Raw genomic sequence first — 19,617 nt, forward strand, 5'->3', positions numbered from 1 at the left:
TTTCATAGTCATGAAAATAAAGAAAACTCTTTGAATGAGCAGGTGTGTCCAAACCTTTGGTCTGTACTATATATATATATATATATATATATATATATATATATATATATATATATATATATATATATATATATACACACACACACACACACACAGCGGGTAAAATAAGTATTTGACACATCAGAATTTTTATAAAAGGATTTCTAAGTGGGCTATTGACAAAATTTCCACAAGATGTAGCCATCAAGCCAAATATTGAATTCATACAAACAAATCAGAACATTTATTCAGAACAGTATACAATAGTCATAAAAAATATAAATAAAAATAATAAATAAAGTGAAATGAAGTGACTGATAAAAATGCTGATGTGTCAAATACTTATTTTCCCCGCTGTATATATAAAAAGGGAACTGAAATTTGCTGTAAAAAACTGAAACATTTGTCTATTATAATAATGCAGTGAGGTATGAGTGAGTTTATACAGTAGGTGTAAGTGGAAAATTATTCACACAGAAAAATCCAAGTGGTGTATTTCAGTCATGTTTATAAGCATCTCCCTAAAAGAAAAAAGATGCAGACCACATATAAAAGACATGATTTCTAACACTCAAAAGTGTTTGTCATCTCCAGTCATTAATTGAACACTTCACATATTGAGATTATATATTTTTCATTTCATTTAAATCCTTCGTATCTGCTACTACGTGTAGAAAAAGTATTAATGCAACAATGTTAAACATGTAATAATGATAAAATACTAAATGCACATCTCCTTCTCGTTTCAGCAGAATCTATGGTTCCTCCACCAGCTTATTGTGAACATGCATCATGCCTGTGAAATTAACAAAATATAATATCAATATATAAAATAAAAATAATATAATATAAAATAATATAATAATAAACTTCTTATTTCAGGTCTTCATTTATTATGGTGTATTTCATTCTAATACTCATAATAATGACACTACATATTATTATATCATTATTAGGATTTCTTTGGAAACAGATTGGATTCCACCTTATTTTGGTTTGAAATAATCTGTTCCTCGAGTTCCTTCAGCAATGTTACCTTTGAAGTATTTCACAGTCTTGACCCGCAGCTCTTGTGTTGCATCCTCATCACACACGAAGACGGTCTGAGGATGTTGCTGGAATGCTGAAACCGTCCACATGTGGTTGACACCTTCTTCTATGGCCTTGTACAGGGCAAACGCTTTATGTGCACCTGTGATGAGGATCATCACCTAATAAACGTCCAAATGCAGACACTACAATTCAGTTTGAATGCAGAAACCATCTCTTACAGCCATTAAAGAGAATATTCTGGAGAATAATGAATCATGGTTTTGTGCAACATTGCAAGCATAGCTGTAAATGATCATTTCTACAATATGCATTTGACAGACATACATACATACATATATATATATATATATATATATATATATATATATATATATATATATATATATATATATATATATATATATATATATATACACAGTACAGACCAAACGTTTGGACACACCTGCTCATTCAAAGAGTTTTCTTTATTTTCATGACTATGAAAATTGTAGATTCACACTGAAGGCATCAAGGGCTATTTGACTAAGAAGGAAGTGCTGCGCCAGATGACCTGGCCTCCACAGTCACCGGACCTGAACCCAATCGAGATGGTTTAGGGGTGAGCTGGACCGCAGAGTGAAGGCAAAAGGGCCAACAAGTGCCAAGCATCTCTCGGGGAACTCCTTCAAGACTGTTGGAAGACCATTTCAGGTGACTACCTCTTGAAGCTCATCAAGAGAATGCCAAGAGTGTGCAAAGCAGTAATCAAAGCAAAAGGTGGCTACTTTGAAGAACCTACAATATGACATTTTTCAGTTGTTTAACACTTTTTTGTTATGTATATAATTCCATATATAATTCCACGTGTTAATTCATAGTTTTGATGCCTTCAGTGTGAATCTACAATTTTCATAGTCATGAAAATAAAGAAAACTCTTTGAATGAGAAGGTGTGTCCAAACTTTTGGTCTGTACTGTATATATATTTTTATATATATATATATATATATATATATATATATATATATATATATATATATATATATATATATATATTTACAGTATATAGTGTATATATTAATGGCTTGTTATTTAGGGAAAGCGTCGGGGCATCACAGCTTTGTTCTTCCTCGGGTTGGAATTAATTTCCAGACCAAAAAAATGTAACAAAGAAACAACTGAGACTCGATGCAATTACAAATTGCAAATAAATGTGAAATTTTTTTTTATATCTGTGAATTTCTATGATTATACTATTATAGAAAACTAAAAACCATCTGGCTATACCTCACGGGCATCCATCACTGTGCCAACTCCTACAGTCAGAGCCATGGTCGGGACTTTAGACAGATCTCCATCAAAGAAACGAGCATTGGCCAGAATGGTGTCCATAGCCAAGGTCTTGACCCTGGTTCGAGACACAAGACTAGAGCCAGGCTCATTGAAAGCAATGTGTCCATCAGGTCCAATACCTGAAACACAAGTTCAAGCTATTAAGCTGATATGCTACCTGTAAGTCTGGTCTCATGGAAACCGGCCAATCCTTATATTGTGTCATCTTTGGTTAAATGACATGAGGTCAAAGTTCACTCAGTTCTCTTACCTCCTACAAAAAGATCAATCCCACCAGCAGCTTTAATCTTCTCCTCGAAGTCCTGGCATTCTATCTGCAGATCTGGAGCGCTGCCGTCCAAAATGTGTGCGTTTTCTGACCGGATGTCGATATGCTTAAAGAAGTTGTTCCACATGAAGGAGTGATAGCTTTCGGGATGGTCTCTGGGCAGACCTGTTCAGAGAGATGCTTAGCATTTTAAGGCTTTAGATGCTAAATAAGGGTGAAATTCAAACCTGCAAGGCTTCAACAAAATAAAATAAAATACATACCTACATACTCATCCATGTTAAAGGTCTTCACGAACTGAAAAGATATTTCCCCTTTCTTATAGTACTCGATCAGTTTCTTATAGCATCCCAGCGGAGTGCTGCCTGATAATACACAGAAATGAACAAAATTACTACAGGAATCTTAACTTAATTGAAAGACAAAGTACATGGTCACAGTACAGAAAGCATTATCACTTCTACACTCAGTATAATGTTCAATGATTTTCAAGTACAGTATACAAATACAAATAATATGGTGTATTACATGCTTCTGCAATAATATACGTATAAGTGATATTCAGATAAAGAAGAATATCAGATAAAGAAGAAATACACATGTGTAGAAACTGCTTCCTTAGTAAATAACTACAGCAGAAAATTGTGTAGTAGTTGGAGTAGCACCTGTGCAACATTTAATGTAAAAAAAAACAAAAAACAAAACATAAGACAGTGAGACTAGAGACGCAGTGACACTGCAGCACCCACCAGTACAGTACACAATTTGTGTTGGAGCAAATGGCCTGTCCAGATAATATTTAATACACGTGAATATACGTGTACACCGAATGTGAAAGCAGTTATGTGCAATAACTGTTTCCATTGTTATAGTACAATATTAATTGTGTGTCAAGTAAAGTTGTAAAAAAACTCAGGTGTAGTAAATGAATATAATGTTTAATAATACTTATATAATGCTCAATAACTCTTATATAATGCTCAATAACTCTTATATAATGCTCAATAATACTTATATAATGCTTAATAATACTCAGGTGTAGTAAATGAATATAATGCTCAATAACTCTTATATAATGCTCAATAATACTTATATAATGCTTAATAATACTCAGGTGTAGTAACTGATTATAATGCTTAATAATACTCAGGTGTAGTAAATGAATATAATGCTCAATAACTCTTATATAATGCTCAATAATACTTATATAATGCTCAATAATACTCAGGTGTAGTAACTGATTATAATGCTTAATAATACTCAGGTGTAGTAAATGAATATAATGCTCAATAACTCTTATATAATGCTCAATAATACTTATATAATGCTCAATAATACTCAGGTGTAGTAACTGATTATAATGCTTAATAATACTTAGGTGTAGTAAATGAATATAATGCTCAATAATACTTATATAATGCTCAATAATACTCAGGTGTAGTAACTGATTATAATGCTCAATAATACTCAGGTGTAGTAACTGATTATAATGGTCAATAATACTCAGGTGTAGTAACTGATTATAATGCTCAATAATACTCAGGTGTAGTAACTGATTATAATGCTCAATAATACTCTATAATGCTCAATAATACTCAGGTGTAGTAACTGATTACAATGGTCAATAATACTCAGGTGTAGTAACTGATTATAATGCTCAATAATACTCTATAATGCTCAATAATACTCAGGTGTAGTAACTGATTATAATGCTTAATAATACTCAGGTGTAGTAAATGAATATAATGCTTAATAATACTTATATAATGCTCAATAATACTCAGGTGTAGTAACTGATTATAATGCTCAATAATACTCAGGTGTAGTAACTGATTATAATGGTCAATAATACTCAGGTGTAGTAACTGATTATAATGCTCAATAATACTCTATAATGCTCAATAATACTCAGGAGTAGTAACTGATTACAATGGTCAATAATACTCAGGTGTAGTAACTGATTATAATGCTCAATAATACTCTATAATGCTAATAATAGGTGTAGTAACTGATTATAATGCTCAATAATACTCAGGTGTAGTAACTGATTATAATGCTCAATAATACTCTATAATGCTAATAATAGGTGTAGTAATTGCTCCTACAGTAACTGAGTATATCTGAAACCTTACTCAGGTAAAATACTATAGTGCAGGTCTACAGTAGAGTATAATATTCACTGATCGTCATTCCCTTACATACTCAGGTCTATAACTATTCACACTTGTGAACTTGACTTGTCGTCAGAAGTGCAGTACAGTACAGTACCTGTTGGAAGGCCCAGAGTGAAGAACCGGTCCGGACCGGGATTAAAGCTCCTGATCCTGTTTCGGATGTACTTTGCAGCCCACTCACTGGCTTCATCATAGTCTCTCAGTATGATCAGCTTCATTACTGACACTTTTTTCCGAGATCTGCTTTACAACCGAGCTACAAAAGCCTCAAAGTTATTTAGGAGAGTAACACTTAACGCTGTCTGCGCCAGACTTTAGCCTCATAAAACTGAGTCTTAGTCCGGAAGAGCTGCTCTTATCAGGGCTGGGAATCTGCTGAAGGGGAAGACTGGGTAGAAACATAGCAGCGCTTCATTCTGAAAGTAATATGATGTGGCACTGATTATTATGAACACAGATTGCTATTGAAACAAACAGGGAATAATATTGAAATTAAACCTGTTGTATGTGCACCACATTTGTGTAACGGTGAAAGTCACATGATTCTCAAATCAGCTGACACTGAGCACCAGGAAGCAGCACGTGCAGGGTGAATCACTGTAGTGTAGCACTTACACATCAAGTGTCACCATGTGTAGTGCACTAGGACAGAAGAAGCTGTTTGGGATACAGCCGGAAGAAGGACAGTTCTCCAGTCATGGGATCTGTGCGGAAAAAACCTGCTGATTAAGCAAATAAATTGACCAGCATGCAGTTATTTCAGCTGTAGCTGCTTCTCTCATACATACAACTATTTATTTACTAGTTATTTAATTACATGCACTAGACTTCATTATATTTTTATAATGAAATGTTTGATATAAAAACAAAGGAATATATAAATAAACTGAACAAATAGACTGCATTAAACATTACTGTACCTATCTATCTATCTATCTATCTATCTAATCAGTGTCTGCATATCCACTAATCTGTCTATCCACTGACCCGTTCACTTACCTACCTGTCCATCTGTCTATATTCAGATTATCAATTACTTAGAAGAAAAAGTAAAACATTATTATACAGCTGAACAGGACATTTCAATTAATCCAGAGTCTTATACATAAGATTTCCACATATTTCACTCATCCTTCATATTTGCCAGGGTGCAATTTGTTTTGTTGACTGGTCCGACTTGAAGCGAGTGACCACCTTTTGTCTTTGAACGGAAATAATGCTGTAACTGTCCCAATGAAAATATTAACGAGTGTCTCTACATCAGCGTTGATGTCAGACACAAAACACAGCTACTGTGCGACACATCACATCACGTCATTTAGAGCCAGGCATCAGTTCCAAAAAAAAAACAAGACACAAGCTGACAATTTAAAGTCCATATTTATTAAAACTCAACAGTTGCCACAGACCCAAATAATTTTAGAATACATAACATATACTCAGTCATATGCGCACACAGCATGGCTGGCAATGCACAATTTTATTGCATTATGCTGTATTTTTACTTTTTTTTTTTTGTATTAAAGAAAAAGGACATGCACCATTTAGCCACTAATGATTCTGACTGTCAAAAAAATCCCCATGGCAGGGAAGATGGAATGACTGGAACAGCGACTGGGAAACCTCACGGTCCTCTTAGTCGAGATCCATGTGGGGTTTAGATTCAGCACCTTCTGTCCCGTCCATTTGTGCTTTGTCATTGGCACTGGGCTCAGCCTCGGGGTTCTCCTGCCCGCTGACTGGTCCGTTCTGTTCTGCTGGTTTTTCATCTTTTGGCACTTCTACTTTAGGCTTGGGTTTGGTCACGATGGGATTGCAACTGGAAAACAGCTCCTGGAAAACATAAATTTGATTATTAATTTGACTTGAGCTCATTCACCAACTGCCAATGTGTGTGTGTGTGTGTGTGTATATATATATATATATTTCGCCTCTTTCATATTTATTTATTTCTATTTTTTTTAATAAACATGGCCAAACAGAAATGTGTGCTGCATTAAATAGCACGTTAATAAAATTTGTGACTTTAAAATGAATTTGCGTTTAACACGCTATTAACGTGTTAATGATTTATATATTTACCAGCCTAACTGCCATATGTAAGCTCACGTTCCTGTAAATGTGGTACTCTGCTGTAGAAAAGCAGTTTACAAAGATGGCTTCATGTGTTTTGAAGTGGCTGGCATGTTCTAGCCAGTTAGCAGAGGTCATGTGGTGGGGACTCACCCTCGTTTTTGCTGTTATCTCTGCAGCTTTCACCACTGGATCCGCGGTGAGACTCTGTTTGCTCTGCTGGTTCATTTTGCTGTTCATCCAGATCATAACTTCACTCACCATCTTATCAACTTTTTTTATTTCAGCCTCATCCAGATGATCATACTGCTCCTCCTTCAAGGTGAAATCATTTATAACATAAAAATATATAAATAAATACATACATATATACACAAATTTGCAGTAAATCAAATCACATACCTTCATCTTGAAGGCCTCTATAATCTTCATGTACTGCTGAAGCTGCTTTCCTAGTTCATCAAAAGCTTTTGGTCGCTCCTCAGACTCTGTGTATCTGTCTTGAATTGGTTGGCCCAATTTCTATAAACAGGACAAAACAATTTCAGAACATTTGTTTAATAAAAAACATTTTTAATACACCCCAACGCCACAACACAGTTACCTTTAATTCATTAAGTTTGTCGATGTACACTTGTTTAGGTTGGTCCTCTCCATCTTCATACAGCCAGTTCTCGGTGTCCTCCAGTTTTAATGAGAGCGTGTCCCTGTCCTGTGCCAAAAAGACAAACAGCATGGAAAATGAATAGGAACAAACCAAATCCATGAAGTTACTGAGCAACTCGTGAATAAGGAGGATTCATTTGGACTGTAATTAATATAAACAGTCTGCTATAACGGCTTAGGACTACAAGTTACATGAACAGTTGTGCATTTAAAGGACCCATCACTCCTCAGTACACCTCAACAGTGATGGAACTGTAACGAATAGACATTCGTTGCCACCCAGAAGAGGATGGGTTGCTTATGGGGGTCTGGTTCCTCTTAAGGTTTCTTCCAAATGAAGACTTGGGGAGTTTTTCTTTGCCACTTGCTCACTCATTAGAATAAACTATAAGGCAAACTTGTAGATTCATATTTTATAACCTCTATAAGGCTGCCTTGGGACAATGTCTTTAGACTTCTTGTGTGTTAGACTTGAAGAATGGTTAGGATTGGACTAAGACTGGACTAGGGTTAGACTTGGTCTAGGGTTGTTTTTGTTTCATCGTTGCACTAGGGCTAAAGTTGGTCTAAGGTTGGACTGATTTTAGAGTGGGATCAGGGCTAGAATAGGTTTAAACCAGGGTTTAGACCAGACATGGGCAAACTACGGCCCGTTGGGTTTATTAATCCGGCCCACCGAACGTGACCAAATTCTATTAAAATAGGTACGGGTAAACATTGTTTAGTTTACCGTTCCCCTGTAATGCCCACGTTTCCCCTAAAGATGTCGCACTTCAGCTCATTTGACGTTCACGTGCAATACTCTCTTCTTCTCTTAAGAGAGCTTAATCTGATACTCTATAAAAACTGCGACAGTTTCTGAAAAACACCTCTGATCTATCCTGAGAATTGCCACAACAAAACTTACTCCAGACTTGATAAAATAAGGAGTTCAACAACACTGTTCCTACTGAAACTGAACTTGAGTTTTTCTGCTGTGTTTATTGGTGCACTGGCAAAAAAAAAAAAAAAAAAAAAAAAGATCAACCCATTGTGGCCCGTGAGTCAAAAAGTTTGCCCATCCCTGGTTTAGACTAAGACTTGGGATGGAGTTGGCCTACGGTTTAAGACTGGGTTATATTTGGTTTAGTGTTGGTCTAGGATTAGGGTTATGAACTACAAGTTTCAGGGTTAAAATGTCAACATTAAATCTGTATAAACTAAACCACTGTCATTTCTTGCACCTTTTCTCCAGAGATGAATATTATTTGGGTTTCTTCTGAATAAAGTCATAACCAAAACCTGTTGCACAGACAGGTATTAACCACCTCACGATACAGTCAAAACTGAAATCAGGGCTCTGCATATGATTGCACATCTTATAAATAAATAAATAATTACTAAACGATGATCAGTCTTCAAATTTGTCTAATTTTTTCACATAGCCATGAGGTGACCGCAACATTGAAAGCAACAGAAGATCGTAGACCTAACCTCAAAAAAAAAAAAAAAAAAAAAAGATTTAGTCTAATTCCTCCTAAAACATCTAATCTGGGTCACGATCATCTCTCTGGTCTAAACTTACAGTTAAACTTCAGTGTTTTTCAGCATTGAACTCACACTTTCATTGATGAACTTCTCGAACATCCCATGCAGTTTGTCCCTCATTTCATACACGTACTCCTCCAGGTTGTTCTTCGCATCGTTTCGTTCTTTTTCCAGTTTGTCCTGCATGATCATTTTTCCCTATTCGGAAAATAATAAATTACAACCTGTACATCCCAAAAAGCCCTTTAACTTTACCTCACAAAAGTAAGTACACCCTACATATTTCAGCACACATTTAAGTATCTTCTCAAGGGACAATATTATAGAAATGAAACTTGATATATATTAAAGTAGTCAATGTGCAGGTTGTATATCAGTATATATTTACTGTCCTCTGAAAATAACAACACTCATGATTGTCTAAATATCTGGCAACAAAAGTGAGTGGACCCTTAGTGATAACAGCTGTACGTCGTGTAACCGTGCAAAGCCACATCCTATTCATCATGTTCACGTTTGTCTGCTTGACAGGACCATACAAATGTGTGTATCTTGTATTAGAGCAGTTCAAATTTGGTGCTTTGAGTAAAGTTCTCTCAGACTGACCACTGGATGTTCATCATGGCACCTCATGGTAAAGACGCCCTAAGGATCTGAGAATTAGAATTGTTGCTTTCCACAAAGATCACAAAGGCTATAGGAAGATCAGTACCACCCTCAAACTGAGTTACAGTACAGTGGCCAGGGTCATACAGAGGTTTTCCAAAGCGGGTTCCACTCGGAACAGGTCTTGCAAGGGTACATCAAAGAAGTTCTCTTCTTGGATCTGCCTGCTTCGTTTTTTCCATCAAAAAAAAAAACACAAACAGTTCAGTGAAGACGACCTGTCCAAGAGCATGTATTACTGGAACCATGTCCTGTAGTCTGATGAGACTAAGATGAACTTGTTTAACTCAGATGGTGTCCAGCATGTGTGGTGACACCCTGGTGAGGAGGACCAAGTAACATCAAGGTCTGGGGCTGCATGAGTGCTGCTGGTAATGGGGAGCTGCGGGTCATTAAGGAAAACCTGGACATTCTAAAGCAGAACATGACGCCCTCTCTTCAGAAACTGGGCAGATTGCAGTTTTTTAACATAATAAACACACCACCAGGCAGACAACTGCCTTTCTGAGGAAGCTGAAGGTGATGGCGTGGCCAAGTATATCTTCAGACCTGAACCCTATTGAGCACCTGTGAGGCTCCTCAAGCGGAAGGTGAAGAAGCGCCATGTATGTAACATCCAGCAGCTCCGTGATGTCAATATGAAGGCGTGAAAGAAGATCACAGCAACAACCTGTGCAGCTCTGGTGAATTCCAAGCCCAGGAGTATTAAGTGCTAGATGATAATGATGCTCACACAAAATATTGACACTTTTGGACACAGTTTTAACATGTTCACAGGGTGGCTGTATGTTGAGTTATTTTCAGAGGACAGTTTAATTTCTACAGTATTGTCTAAAATGGTTCCTGAAATGTGAGGGGTGTACACACTTTTGTGAGATACTGTATAACTAATTAATTTCTAAAAGGCCTTACTTCATTTTCGACAAACAGATTGAGCATTTCGATCGCTAACTGCCACTGTGGGTTGTTTTCAATCGGTAGATCCAGGACCTTTGTCTTGACTTTAGCCTTTTTAGCTTGTGGAGGCTGATCTGTCTTCTTTTCCTGCTTGCCTTCCTCTGGTGATGTCTGAATGAAGAGGAAACAACAATTAGTCAGAAGATGATTGCAACCCTGAGGGTCTGAATAGCAGAGAGAACAGTTTATTTACTGTGTGAGGAAAGTGGGAAGAAAGGCATTAATCATCTTTTACCTCCATCTCCTCTGTCTCTGCCTTCTTCTCTCCATCTTCCTTCTCTCCATCATCCTGAGCTTTCTGCTGATCTTCATCCACCTGCATTTTGTTCTGTAACGTGTAAAAAAACTAGGTTTAAACATAATAGGCATGTAGGTACATGACCAACATGTAATCAAATACAATGCAAATAAGGTTCTACATAATACATTTTTGAGCAAATATTTTGAAACTGGGATTTTCAAGCAACTTGAGAGTCGTAATTTGATGCACGACAAACATGTATTTAGGCCAGGATGTGAGCTTTTACGAAGAAACAAAGCTAAGACAGCAGATATCCAGCTAAAACACACTCTATGAGATATCTGCATTCACATTGGCTTTAGTAATGGTTGGGGGTTCCATTGTGGGTGTAGAGCGCATGTTTTTAACTGCATTAACTACACCCCCCCCCCCACACACACACACACACACACACACACCCCCCCAGGTAAAGGTGTCCAAACTAAATCTGAAATGATTTACATACACATCAGTGTTATATTGTAAAAAACCTCAAACGCTAGTTTCCATTTGTGTTTTAAAGGAAAAGATGCGTCTGAGAAACAAGGAATGGATAATGTGCAATGGTGCTGCACCTCTTCTTCCTTCTCTGGACTTGGTGCTGTAGCCTGTTCTGTGTCCATGGGCTCTTCGGATTCCTCGTTCTTCAACACCTCCACCAGCGAAGCGCTGGAAACACTGAAGATGCCGTGGATGTTCATCCTCACTTTCACCTTCACTTTAGAGTTCTCACCCGTGGCTTGTGGTACCACCTTCTGGATCAAGTATTGTCCTGGTGAATAGATGCAACATGTTTAGTTTTGATTAAAGTAACTAACTCAAAAATAAAACAATAAATCAAGTCTGTGCTGTGTGTAATACTTACCTATTGTAGGATCAGGGTAGGGAAGCTCTTTAGGACTGTTGTAGTAAGCTTCCAGAGAGAAGGGTTCTTTCCGGTAGAAGGTTAGCACTTTAGAGAATGGGGCTGCATGGTTCTTCTGGAACACCTCGCATTCACTAAAAAAACAAAAACGATTTATTATGAAGAAAACGTCCTTTATAATTAAAGAGAACTTTAATTATAAGATTCGCATCTGAAGCTCGCACCTCACACCATCCTCTGCTGCCAAGCTCCATTTCAAAGAGATTGGATAAGGGACGACATCTGTTATGGAAAACTCTCGGACTTTAAAGGCAGGAGACAGAATTGCACACTGCGGAAAGACGGCACTTTATGAGATCAATCTTACACAGATGCAATAAGAGTCCATAATTTTACCCGCTGTGATTGCTAAATAGGACTTAAATCTTATCATTCTATTCTCTGCACTCTGTAAATGTTCCCCCTGGCACTAACTTCTCCGTTTCCCCATTAAGAACGGCGCTGATAAAGGCTTAATGCAGCGCTTCAGATGAAATATCACAGGATGTCGAGTGCTGCCAGACCTGAAGGGCACATCCTCTAGCCACGGCTTCATCTGCATTCAGGGTCGTGCTTAGTTCCTTCCCAAAGAATTTGCTGATTCGCTCTTTGACGGCTGGTATTCTTGAAGCACCTCCCACTATTTCTACGCTGTAAATGTCCTCAAGCTTCAGGTCTATAGTGACGGGAGCAGACAGAATATGAGATCAGAAAAATGTGTTATAACTTTAAAAGTAATTAGAGAGAGAACCAGACTACTGCTACTTACTGGCTTGTTCCATTATACTGCACAGTGGAGGCTCCACTTTGGCCAGAAGGTCAGCACACATCTCTTCAAACTGGCCTCTGCAGAAACACAAGGATAATAGTTTAGAACATACTCAAACACACCGGCCATTTATTAGGCACCCAGTTATAGAGAATGTCTTCAGATGTGGTGGTATTACATTTTTACTTAACTTCAACTAGGAGACCTAAACCCGTTTCATCGGTTGGAGCGGGAGATCTGAACCCTACTGAACACCTTTGAGATTAATGTGACTGCACCCCTGACTTTACTAACACTCTATTGGCTGAATAAGCACAAATCACCACCACCACACTCCAAAATTCAGTAAAACATCTTTCCAGAAGAGTGGAATGGGAGGTTCAAGAAGAACATAGGAATCTTATAGTCAGGTGTCCACAAACTTCTATCCATATACTGTATGTATTAGATATTAACCATGAAACAACTCCTTCATATGTGGTTTATAAGCATCCCCTACAGCTAGACTGCTGTCTATATGAATGTTACATTCCCTCTGAGCAGAGCTATGAACTAATGCTGTTATTAATGTCCTAATGAACCAGTATTAGAATGCATTTATTATTATAAGCTTCTAAGCTCTTTTGTAGATTGTTTTGGATAAGCACATCTACCAAATGTCATGAGTCTAAATGTAAATCGTACTTCACCATTTATCACAGACACTGTTAGGAATGTATTTATTGAATGTATTTACTGGATCTCTAAAAATCACAGAACATTCTGTTTAGTTTACCTGTTAAGACGTCCAGAGACATCAATGTCATTCATGAAACACTCAATATTAAGAGGCAGGTCAGAAGAGTTGGCGCTCATTAGCTTTTTGAGTTTCTCACACTCCTGGTAAAGGCGAACCAGAGCCCTGGGCTTGGTCTTTACATCCAGCTTGTACTTCTTCCCAAACTCTTCACAGAAATGGTTCACGAGCACCTCGTCAAAGTCTTTCCCTCCCAACTGTGCGTCAAACGCTGTAGCGAGCAACTGTTCAAAGGAACAAAGGAAAAAGATGTCACGGTGCCACATTTCACATTTCTATTCAAAACCACAGAAAGTGTTCTGAATATGATACACACCTTCAGCTTGCCCTTGTTGAAGGCACACACAGAAACCTGGTAGCCTGAATGACCAAGATCCACAAATACCACAATCCTGGGCTTCTCCTCTGGAGCTGGCAGGTCCTGCTTGTAGATCCCATACGCCAGAGCCACTGCGGGGACGGACAGACATTTCATTTGTTCCTCGTCCGCTTAAGGAAAAAGTGAAAAACGCGTAGGGTAACTGAGGCTTAATTTACCGGCTGATGTTTCATTCATGAGCCTCAAACAGTTGAGTCCAGCGATCTGAGCTGCATCGATGACTGACCTCCTCTCAGCATCCGTGTAGTAGCAAGGAACCTTAAAAACACCACAGACACGACTAAGCTATGTGATAGCAAATATGAGCAGTAAATACTTTAGTCCAAAAAAAAAAAAAAAAAAAAAAACCTTTAAAAAAATGTACAAATTGAAACTTTGTGACAAGCAGGTCAAAACTTTTGCCGCTGATTCGCTCCAATTCCATAGTCAAACATTTATTTTCTGTTGTAAATAGACTATTCCAGGGTGCCTCCATTCATGGACCATAAGGTTTCATTAAAGGATTTGAGGAGAACATATGCTATGGCCATCACAGTCATCAGATTCTAACCAGACTGCTCACCTATGAGAGGCTTTACAGTGATGTGTTACAAAGTTCTGTTCATGAGCATCACCGGAGGTAATATATTCTTGAGAGACTGTAGATGTTCTGGAGACTCGTCATGTCCGACACCAGAGATAAATGTAGCTGTTTTTCCATATTGCTATTTGTACACACATTTAATAAGTGGTGCAATTTGCATTTCACACGGTCGCTCGTCATTTGTTAAATCCTGTCCATATTTTTACAAAACCCTTATTCAGATATTAAATTGAGATATTAATTCGACTTTCATTTGAATGACTTTGATCATTATTTTAAGGAAAAATGTGCAACATAGTTTAAGTCTGATTAAAGTACAAGAGAAATCCAGATACTGTTTAAACACTGGAAGAGATTATTTATAGAAAATAAGATGTTTATGTGATTTGCTCGGGTGAATAATAAACCAAATATACATTTTGAAGGAATGTAGGCTTACAAATATACAAGGTCAATAAAAGACCAATGTTCATTAAAAACTCAACAGAACTACGAGACATTATCATGATTTAAATCCTGAGCAAATTCACATTTCTGCCAATTATTATTTACATCCACAGAATTTGGCAGACGCCCTTTATCCAGGGCAACCTACAATTAGATCATATGTACAATGAGCAGTTTGGGGGTTAAGGGCCTCCCCAAGAGTCCAGTTGAAGTCGTTTGGTGGTGCTGAGATTTGAACTTGCAACATTCCAATCAGAAGTCCAGCTTCATGATCTGTCATGTAGCTCTATTTGCTGATAGAAAGAAATGGACAGAACTCACTGAAATGACGCAGTCAGCCACAGGCTTCTTCAGAGCGCTCTCGGCGGTCTCTTTCAGTTTGGTGAGAAGCATGGCTGTAGTCTGCTCAATACTGAACACCTTCTCCTCCTCCATGTACGTAACCTGAGAACAGACGCACCGAAAGCAAAGTCTGTCAAAATGATCAACTTTGGAGGATGACTCAATAAGGAATTGTTGAGGGACTAAAACAATCATTGAGCGATGCACACGCTGAAGGAATTCGATCTGAACTTGGCATCAGTAACAGAGGAAAAATAACTCTTATGAATTACAGTTTTGTTCTACATGTTTCTACACACGCTTCAGGGAAAGCCTGAAGTCTCAGCTTCTCCAAGAGCATGTGAATATTAATACAGAAACACCTTCAGCTCACTTCATCTGACCGGGTGTGTTGGTACATGTATATCTAAGTGGTACCTTGGAGGGTAAAACCTGTTTCTCATTATTACTGTTTATTGTTATTGGTGTGACAGTACTTTCCTAAACTGTATCATTCACAGTTTGACTGGTTTGTCAGTGATCCTCATTCCACAGCTCACATTTATGTCTTAAATATAACACTGTGGATCGCTCGAGTTAAAATCGCCTACCGAATAAATAAAATAACAACATCAAAACAACTCCCAACATCTCTCACCTTAATTCCCGTCGTTCCCGTCGGCATCTGCGAAAGCTCATAAACCAGGCTGGATTTCATATTCTGAACAAACGGGTCGGAGAAAGCGCGGCCATGGAAATGCTTGAATCCCTGGACGGTGTTCTTACAATTAGTCACCACCTGGGTTTTAAAATGAGGAAGAGATTTTAAGCTTTAATTCCATAACAATAAATAAAAGCTTTATCAGAGGAGAACACCAATACAGACACGTTTATTATGAACCTCGTTTGTTCATGTACCTGGCTTTTTGCGGCCGCACCGATGGAGCGATTTCTTGGTCCGAATGACACGCATGCTCTAAAATCAGAAAAGAAGTTACAGTGGAAATTTGTTACACGTCACAAATCTTTTAAGCCTGAATGATGATCTTTATAATGAACAAATATAAAAAATAAAATAAAATTTGAGAATAAGTGATGCTTGGAAAAAAATACTATATAATAGGTAATAATTCTTCATATCGGGCTGCATCACAAAACCCTGACGTTGATTAATTTCCAATAACGGAGCACCTCCGTGTCTCTGATTCCTCGCGTCCAGTGTTTCTCCTGGTACTGGTTCGCTATGCTTTTTTTTAAGACTCAATGATACAATTCTGCTCTCATACACTTCAGTCTAAGAGTAAAATAACAGGGCTGATAAACCGACATTAACAGTGTGAGGTCCTGGCTTCTGTTTTTCAGATCCACAATTGAATGAATAAATGGTTTTGATGAAGAGCTGAAGAGCAATGGGCAGAAAGTGATCATCCTCTCTGTCTCTCTCTTCTGTCACTCTCAGTGGAATGAACCAATCGAGAGAGTTTTCCTCTGAGAGTTACGCTGCAGCAGTTTGGGTGGAGAAAAAAAAAGAAAAAGAGGTCGACTGGCAGCACAAACCTCAAAGGGACCTACTATTGGTGATTGAAAAGTTTAAAAACATGACTAATCAGAAAGAGAATCTAATTAAATTAAAGTCCATTCTCCCACAGCGTATTCATGAATCTGTCAGTCAATTTCTAATAGATGAGGCACCTTCTAGAATACGAGACTGAAAACTGTTACAAGGTGCTCACACTGGAGACTCCTTAAAAAAAAATAAGAACTCCTATATAAAAGTCACCCTACATTTTCTCCTTGCAAATTTGTATTTTGTTTTGTATCAGATTCGTTGATGATTAGACTTGTTTGAGTCGTTAAAAGACTAAAGTCAACCGGACGTTAGATTTCAGCAGCAACGTGGTATAAAGTGTAATCGCTTAGACCTCTGAAGAACCTGCCCTGTCAAGCAGCTCCGTTATTTTGAGCTCTGATATCTGCATGGTACTGAGAAAAAGCAACCGAATAAAATATCAGATTATTGCAAAATTTCATAGACATGAAAACTGAACAACAGGATGGAGGGATTTTTATACAAGAGATTACAAACGATATTTTTTTTATCTAGAGGCTAAATTGTGTTTTCTTTCTGGATAAATATCAATAATTGCAATTATTTTGTAATTAGGATATTACACTAACACCTCTCTTTCTCTCTCATATATATATATATATATATATATATATATATATATATATATATATATATATATATATATATACACACACACATACATACATACACGTATAATGTATATATATATATATATATATATATATATATATATATATATATATATATATATATATATACACACACACACACATACATACATACATATATAATATAATATATAATATAATTAATGTATGTGTGTGTGTATGTGTATGTGTGTATATATATATATATATATATATATATATATATATACATATATATATACATATACACACACACACATACACACACACATACATTAATTATATTATATATTATATATATAAATATTGGAATAAAATACCAGGGGCTTAAATGATAATGATTTATAATCTAAGTCAATAAAAATTTTAATAATTGTATTATTTGCAGGTAATTAGATGATTAGATATTGTAAAGCGCTTTATACTCCTTTTAAATGCTTAAAAATGATAAAAAAAATAAGGAGGCAGGTGTAGTGAACAAAGGCGGGCAGGCAGGCGGGCAGACAGACAGACAGACAGGCGCACAGACAGACAGACAGACGGACGGGCGGGCAGGCAGACAGACAGAGAGGCGGGCAGGCAGACAGACAGACAGAGAGGCGGGCAGGCAGACAGACAGACAGAGAGAGAGGCGGGCAGGCGGACAGACAGACAGGGCTAGTTCAGTTGTCAGGTGTGGAGAAATTTCTAGAAACATCTCCTTCAAGGTAACACTCTTAGCTTATTTCCTTTTTAAACAAACTCCCCATTTTAAGTAATCTCGAATATTTATATGAATATGTTGAATCATTTCTATGCAGCAACACGACCGAATTAGTGAACTAACATTTTGGATTTGAGCACACACACACACACACACACACACACACACACTGAAGGCTAGGCAGCTAACCTAGCCCGCCTGACTAGCAGTGCATGCTAACGGGGTCGCGTTCCAAATGACTAGCAAAGCGCTACACACGCACACTAGCGCAATAAGCTTTCCCCACCCTACCTAGTGCACTACATGATGCGTACGGGATCATTTGGAATTCGGCCCCGGCATCACCTTCTCATCCCCCCCACCCCACACTTCGCGTCCACCATGAATGAATTACACACAGACACGAGGCTGTGGATGGGGAAGGGTTCTGGCGGTGATGGTGTGGAAGAAGGGTGATAAATAGTCTCTCGCTCCCCTCCTCCTCCACTATGTGTACTCACGGTGTGCACCGGTCGCTGTATTCATTCGCCACGGTCTCGATGCCTCCTGCTCGCGCCACCGCGATGTAGCAGTTCAAAAAGCCAACGTCGAATCCCACCACGGACATCTTCTCCAAAATAACACCGAGACTACTCCTAGAGCTGGGGGGAAATCCTGAGGACCCGGATTTACTCGCTAAACAACAGCCAAGGCTCGAGAACCTGATCCTGGAGAAAGAGACACGAGGTGTCGTTAAATCATCATTCGCGGGGACAGAGGGACGCACAGGATCAGAGCTGAACGCCGGTGTTCCGAACAATTCTGCTCCCTCGTTTCACCTACCAGTGCGCATGCGCGGACACCGACGCGTCCTCGAGTGCGTTGTGCGCGCGCACGGTCGCGGTTCATTACGCGCTACTGACGAATCTAATGAGTTTTATTATCATCAATTAATCTCAATCATTATCAATAATCAATAATATTAATAGTTATATCTATCTCGCTATCTAAAAAAAAATATATATATATATATATATATATATATATATATATATACACATATACATACAGTGAGGAAAATAAGTATTTGAACACCCTGCTATTTTGCAAGTTCTTCCACTTAGAAATCATGGAGGGGTCTGAAATTGTCATCGTAGGTGCATGTCCACTGTGAGAGACAATCTAAAAAAAAATCCAGAAATCACAATATATGATTTTTTAACTATTTATTTGTATGATACAGCTGCAAATAAGTATTTGAACACCTGAGAAAGTCAATGTTAATATTTGGTACAGTAGCCTTTGTTTGCAATTACAGAGGTCAAACATTTCCTGTAGTTTTTCACCAGGTTTGCACACACTGCAGGAGGGATTTCGGCCCACTCCTCCACACAGATCTTCTCTAGATCAGTCAGGTTTCTGGCCTGTCGCTGAGAAACATGGAGTTTGAGCTCCCTCCAAAGA

At 37.8% G+C, this 19,617-nt stretch overlaps 2 protein-coding genes and 1 long non-coding RNA gene across 3 annotated transcripts; 1 reads left to right on the plus strand and 2 right to left on the minus strand.

Moving 5' to 3' along the window:
* Window positions 1-530: 530 nt before the first annotated feature.
* On the minus strand, window positions 531-5,389 carry gnpda1 (glucosamine-6-phosphate deaminase 1). The gene is made up of 6 exons (XM_083545729.1): window positions 4,960-5,389; window positions 2,955-3,056; window positions 2,674-2,856; window positions 2,358-2,542; window positions 1,076-1,250; window positions 531-835 (listed from the first exon to the last, which is right to left on the minus strand). Exons 1-6 carry the CDS (start codon window positions 5,081-5,083, stop codon window positions 795-797), a joined length of 810 nt encoding a protein of 269 aa, XP_083401855.1. The 5' UTR covers window positions 5,084-5,389; the 3' UTR covers window positions 531-794.
* Window positions 5,390-6,226: 837 nt separating this feature from the next.
* Window positions 6,227-19,034, minus strand: hspa4b (heat shock protein 4b). The gene is made up of 19 exons (XM_083547006.1): window positions 18,675-19,034; window positions 16,152-16,209; window positions 15,892-16,032; window positions 15,234-15,356; window positions 14,041-14,140; window positions 13,820-13,953; window positions 13,483-13,727; window positions 12,708-12,784; window positions 12,463-12,614; window positions 12,124-12,230; window positions 11,900-12,033; window positions 11,610-11,806; window positions 10,990-11,082; window positions 10,710-10,865; window positions 9,204-9,329; window positions 7,543-7,650; window positions 7,341-7,460; window positions 7,092-7,253; window positions 6,227-6,698 (listed from the first exon to the last, which is right to left on the minus strand). Exons 1-19 carry the CDS (start codon window positions 18,779-18,781, stop codon window positions 6,501-6,503), a joined length of 2,538 nt encoding a protein of 845 aa, XP_083403132.1. The 5' UTR covers window positions 18,782-19,034; the 3' UTR covers window positions 6,227-6,500.
* On the plus strand, window positions 14,286-15,310 carry LOC310729213. The gene is made up of 2 exons (XR_014534509.1): window positions 14,286-14,915; window positions 14,953-15,310. It is a non-coding gene; the product is annotated as an uncharacterized lncRNA (long non-coding RNA).
* Window positions 19,035-19,617: the final 583 nt, after the last annotated feature.

The sequence above is a fragment of the Silurus aristotelis genome (genome assembly GCF_946808225.1).
Source record: "Silurus aristotelis genome assembly, chromosome: 7".
NCBI classification, from domain to species: domain Eukaryota; kingdom Metazoa; phylum Chordata; class Actinopteri; order Siluriformes; family Siluridae; genus Silurus; species Silurus aristotelis.

What these genes read in the sequence shown, in the direction of transcription:
- gnpda1 (XM_083545729.1), bottom strand. Translation starts at nt 5,083, where the DNA reads ATGAAGCTGATCATACTGAGAGACTATGATGAAGCCAGTGAGTGGGCT. An exon ending in CAGTGATGGATGCCCGTGAG is followed by an intron (nt 1,251 to 2,357) that starts GTATAGCCAGAT and finishes GACGTTTATTAG; the next exon opens with GTGATGATCCTCATCACAGG. An exon ending in GACTGTGAAATACTTCAAAG is followed by an intron (nt 836 to 1,075) that starts GTAACATTGCTG and finishes TTAATTTCACAG; the next exon opens with GCATGATGCATGTTCACAAT.
- hspa4b (XM_083547006.1), bottom strand. Translation starts at nt 18,781, where the DNA reads ATGTCCGTGGTGGGATTCGACGTTGGCTTTTTGAACTGCTACATCGCG. An exon ending in CATGAATGAAACATCAGCCG is followed by an intron (nt 13,954 to 14,040) that starts GTAAATTAAGCC and finishes CCGTCCCCGCAG; the next exon opens with TGGCTCTGGCGTATGGGATC. An exon ending in GTCTCTGGACGTCTTAACAG is followed by an intron (nt 12,785 to 13,482) that starts GTAAACTAAACA and finishes GTGTTTCTGCAG; the next exon opens with AGGCCAGTTTGAAGAGATGT.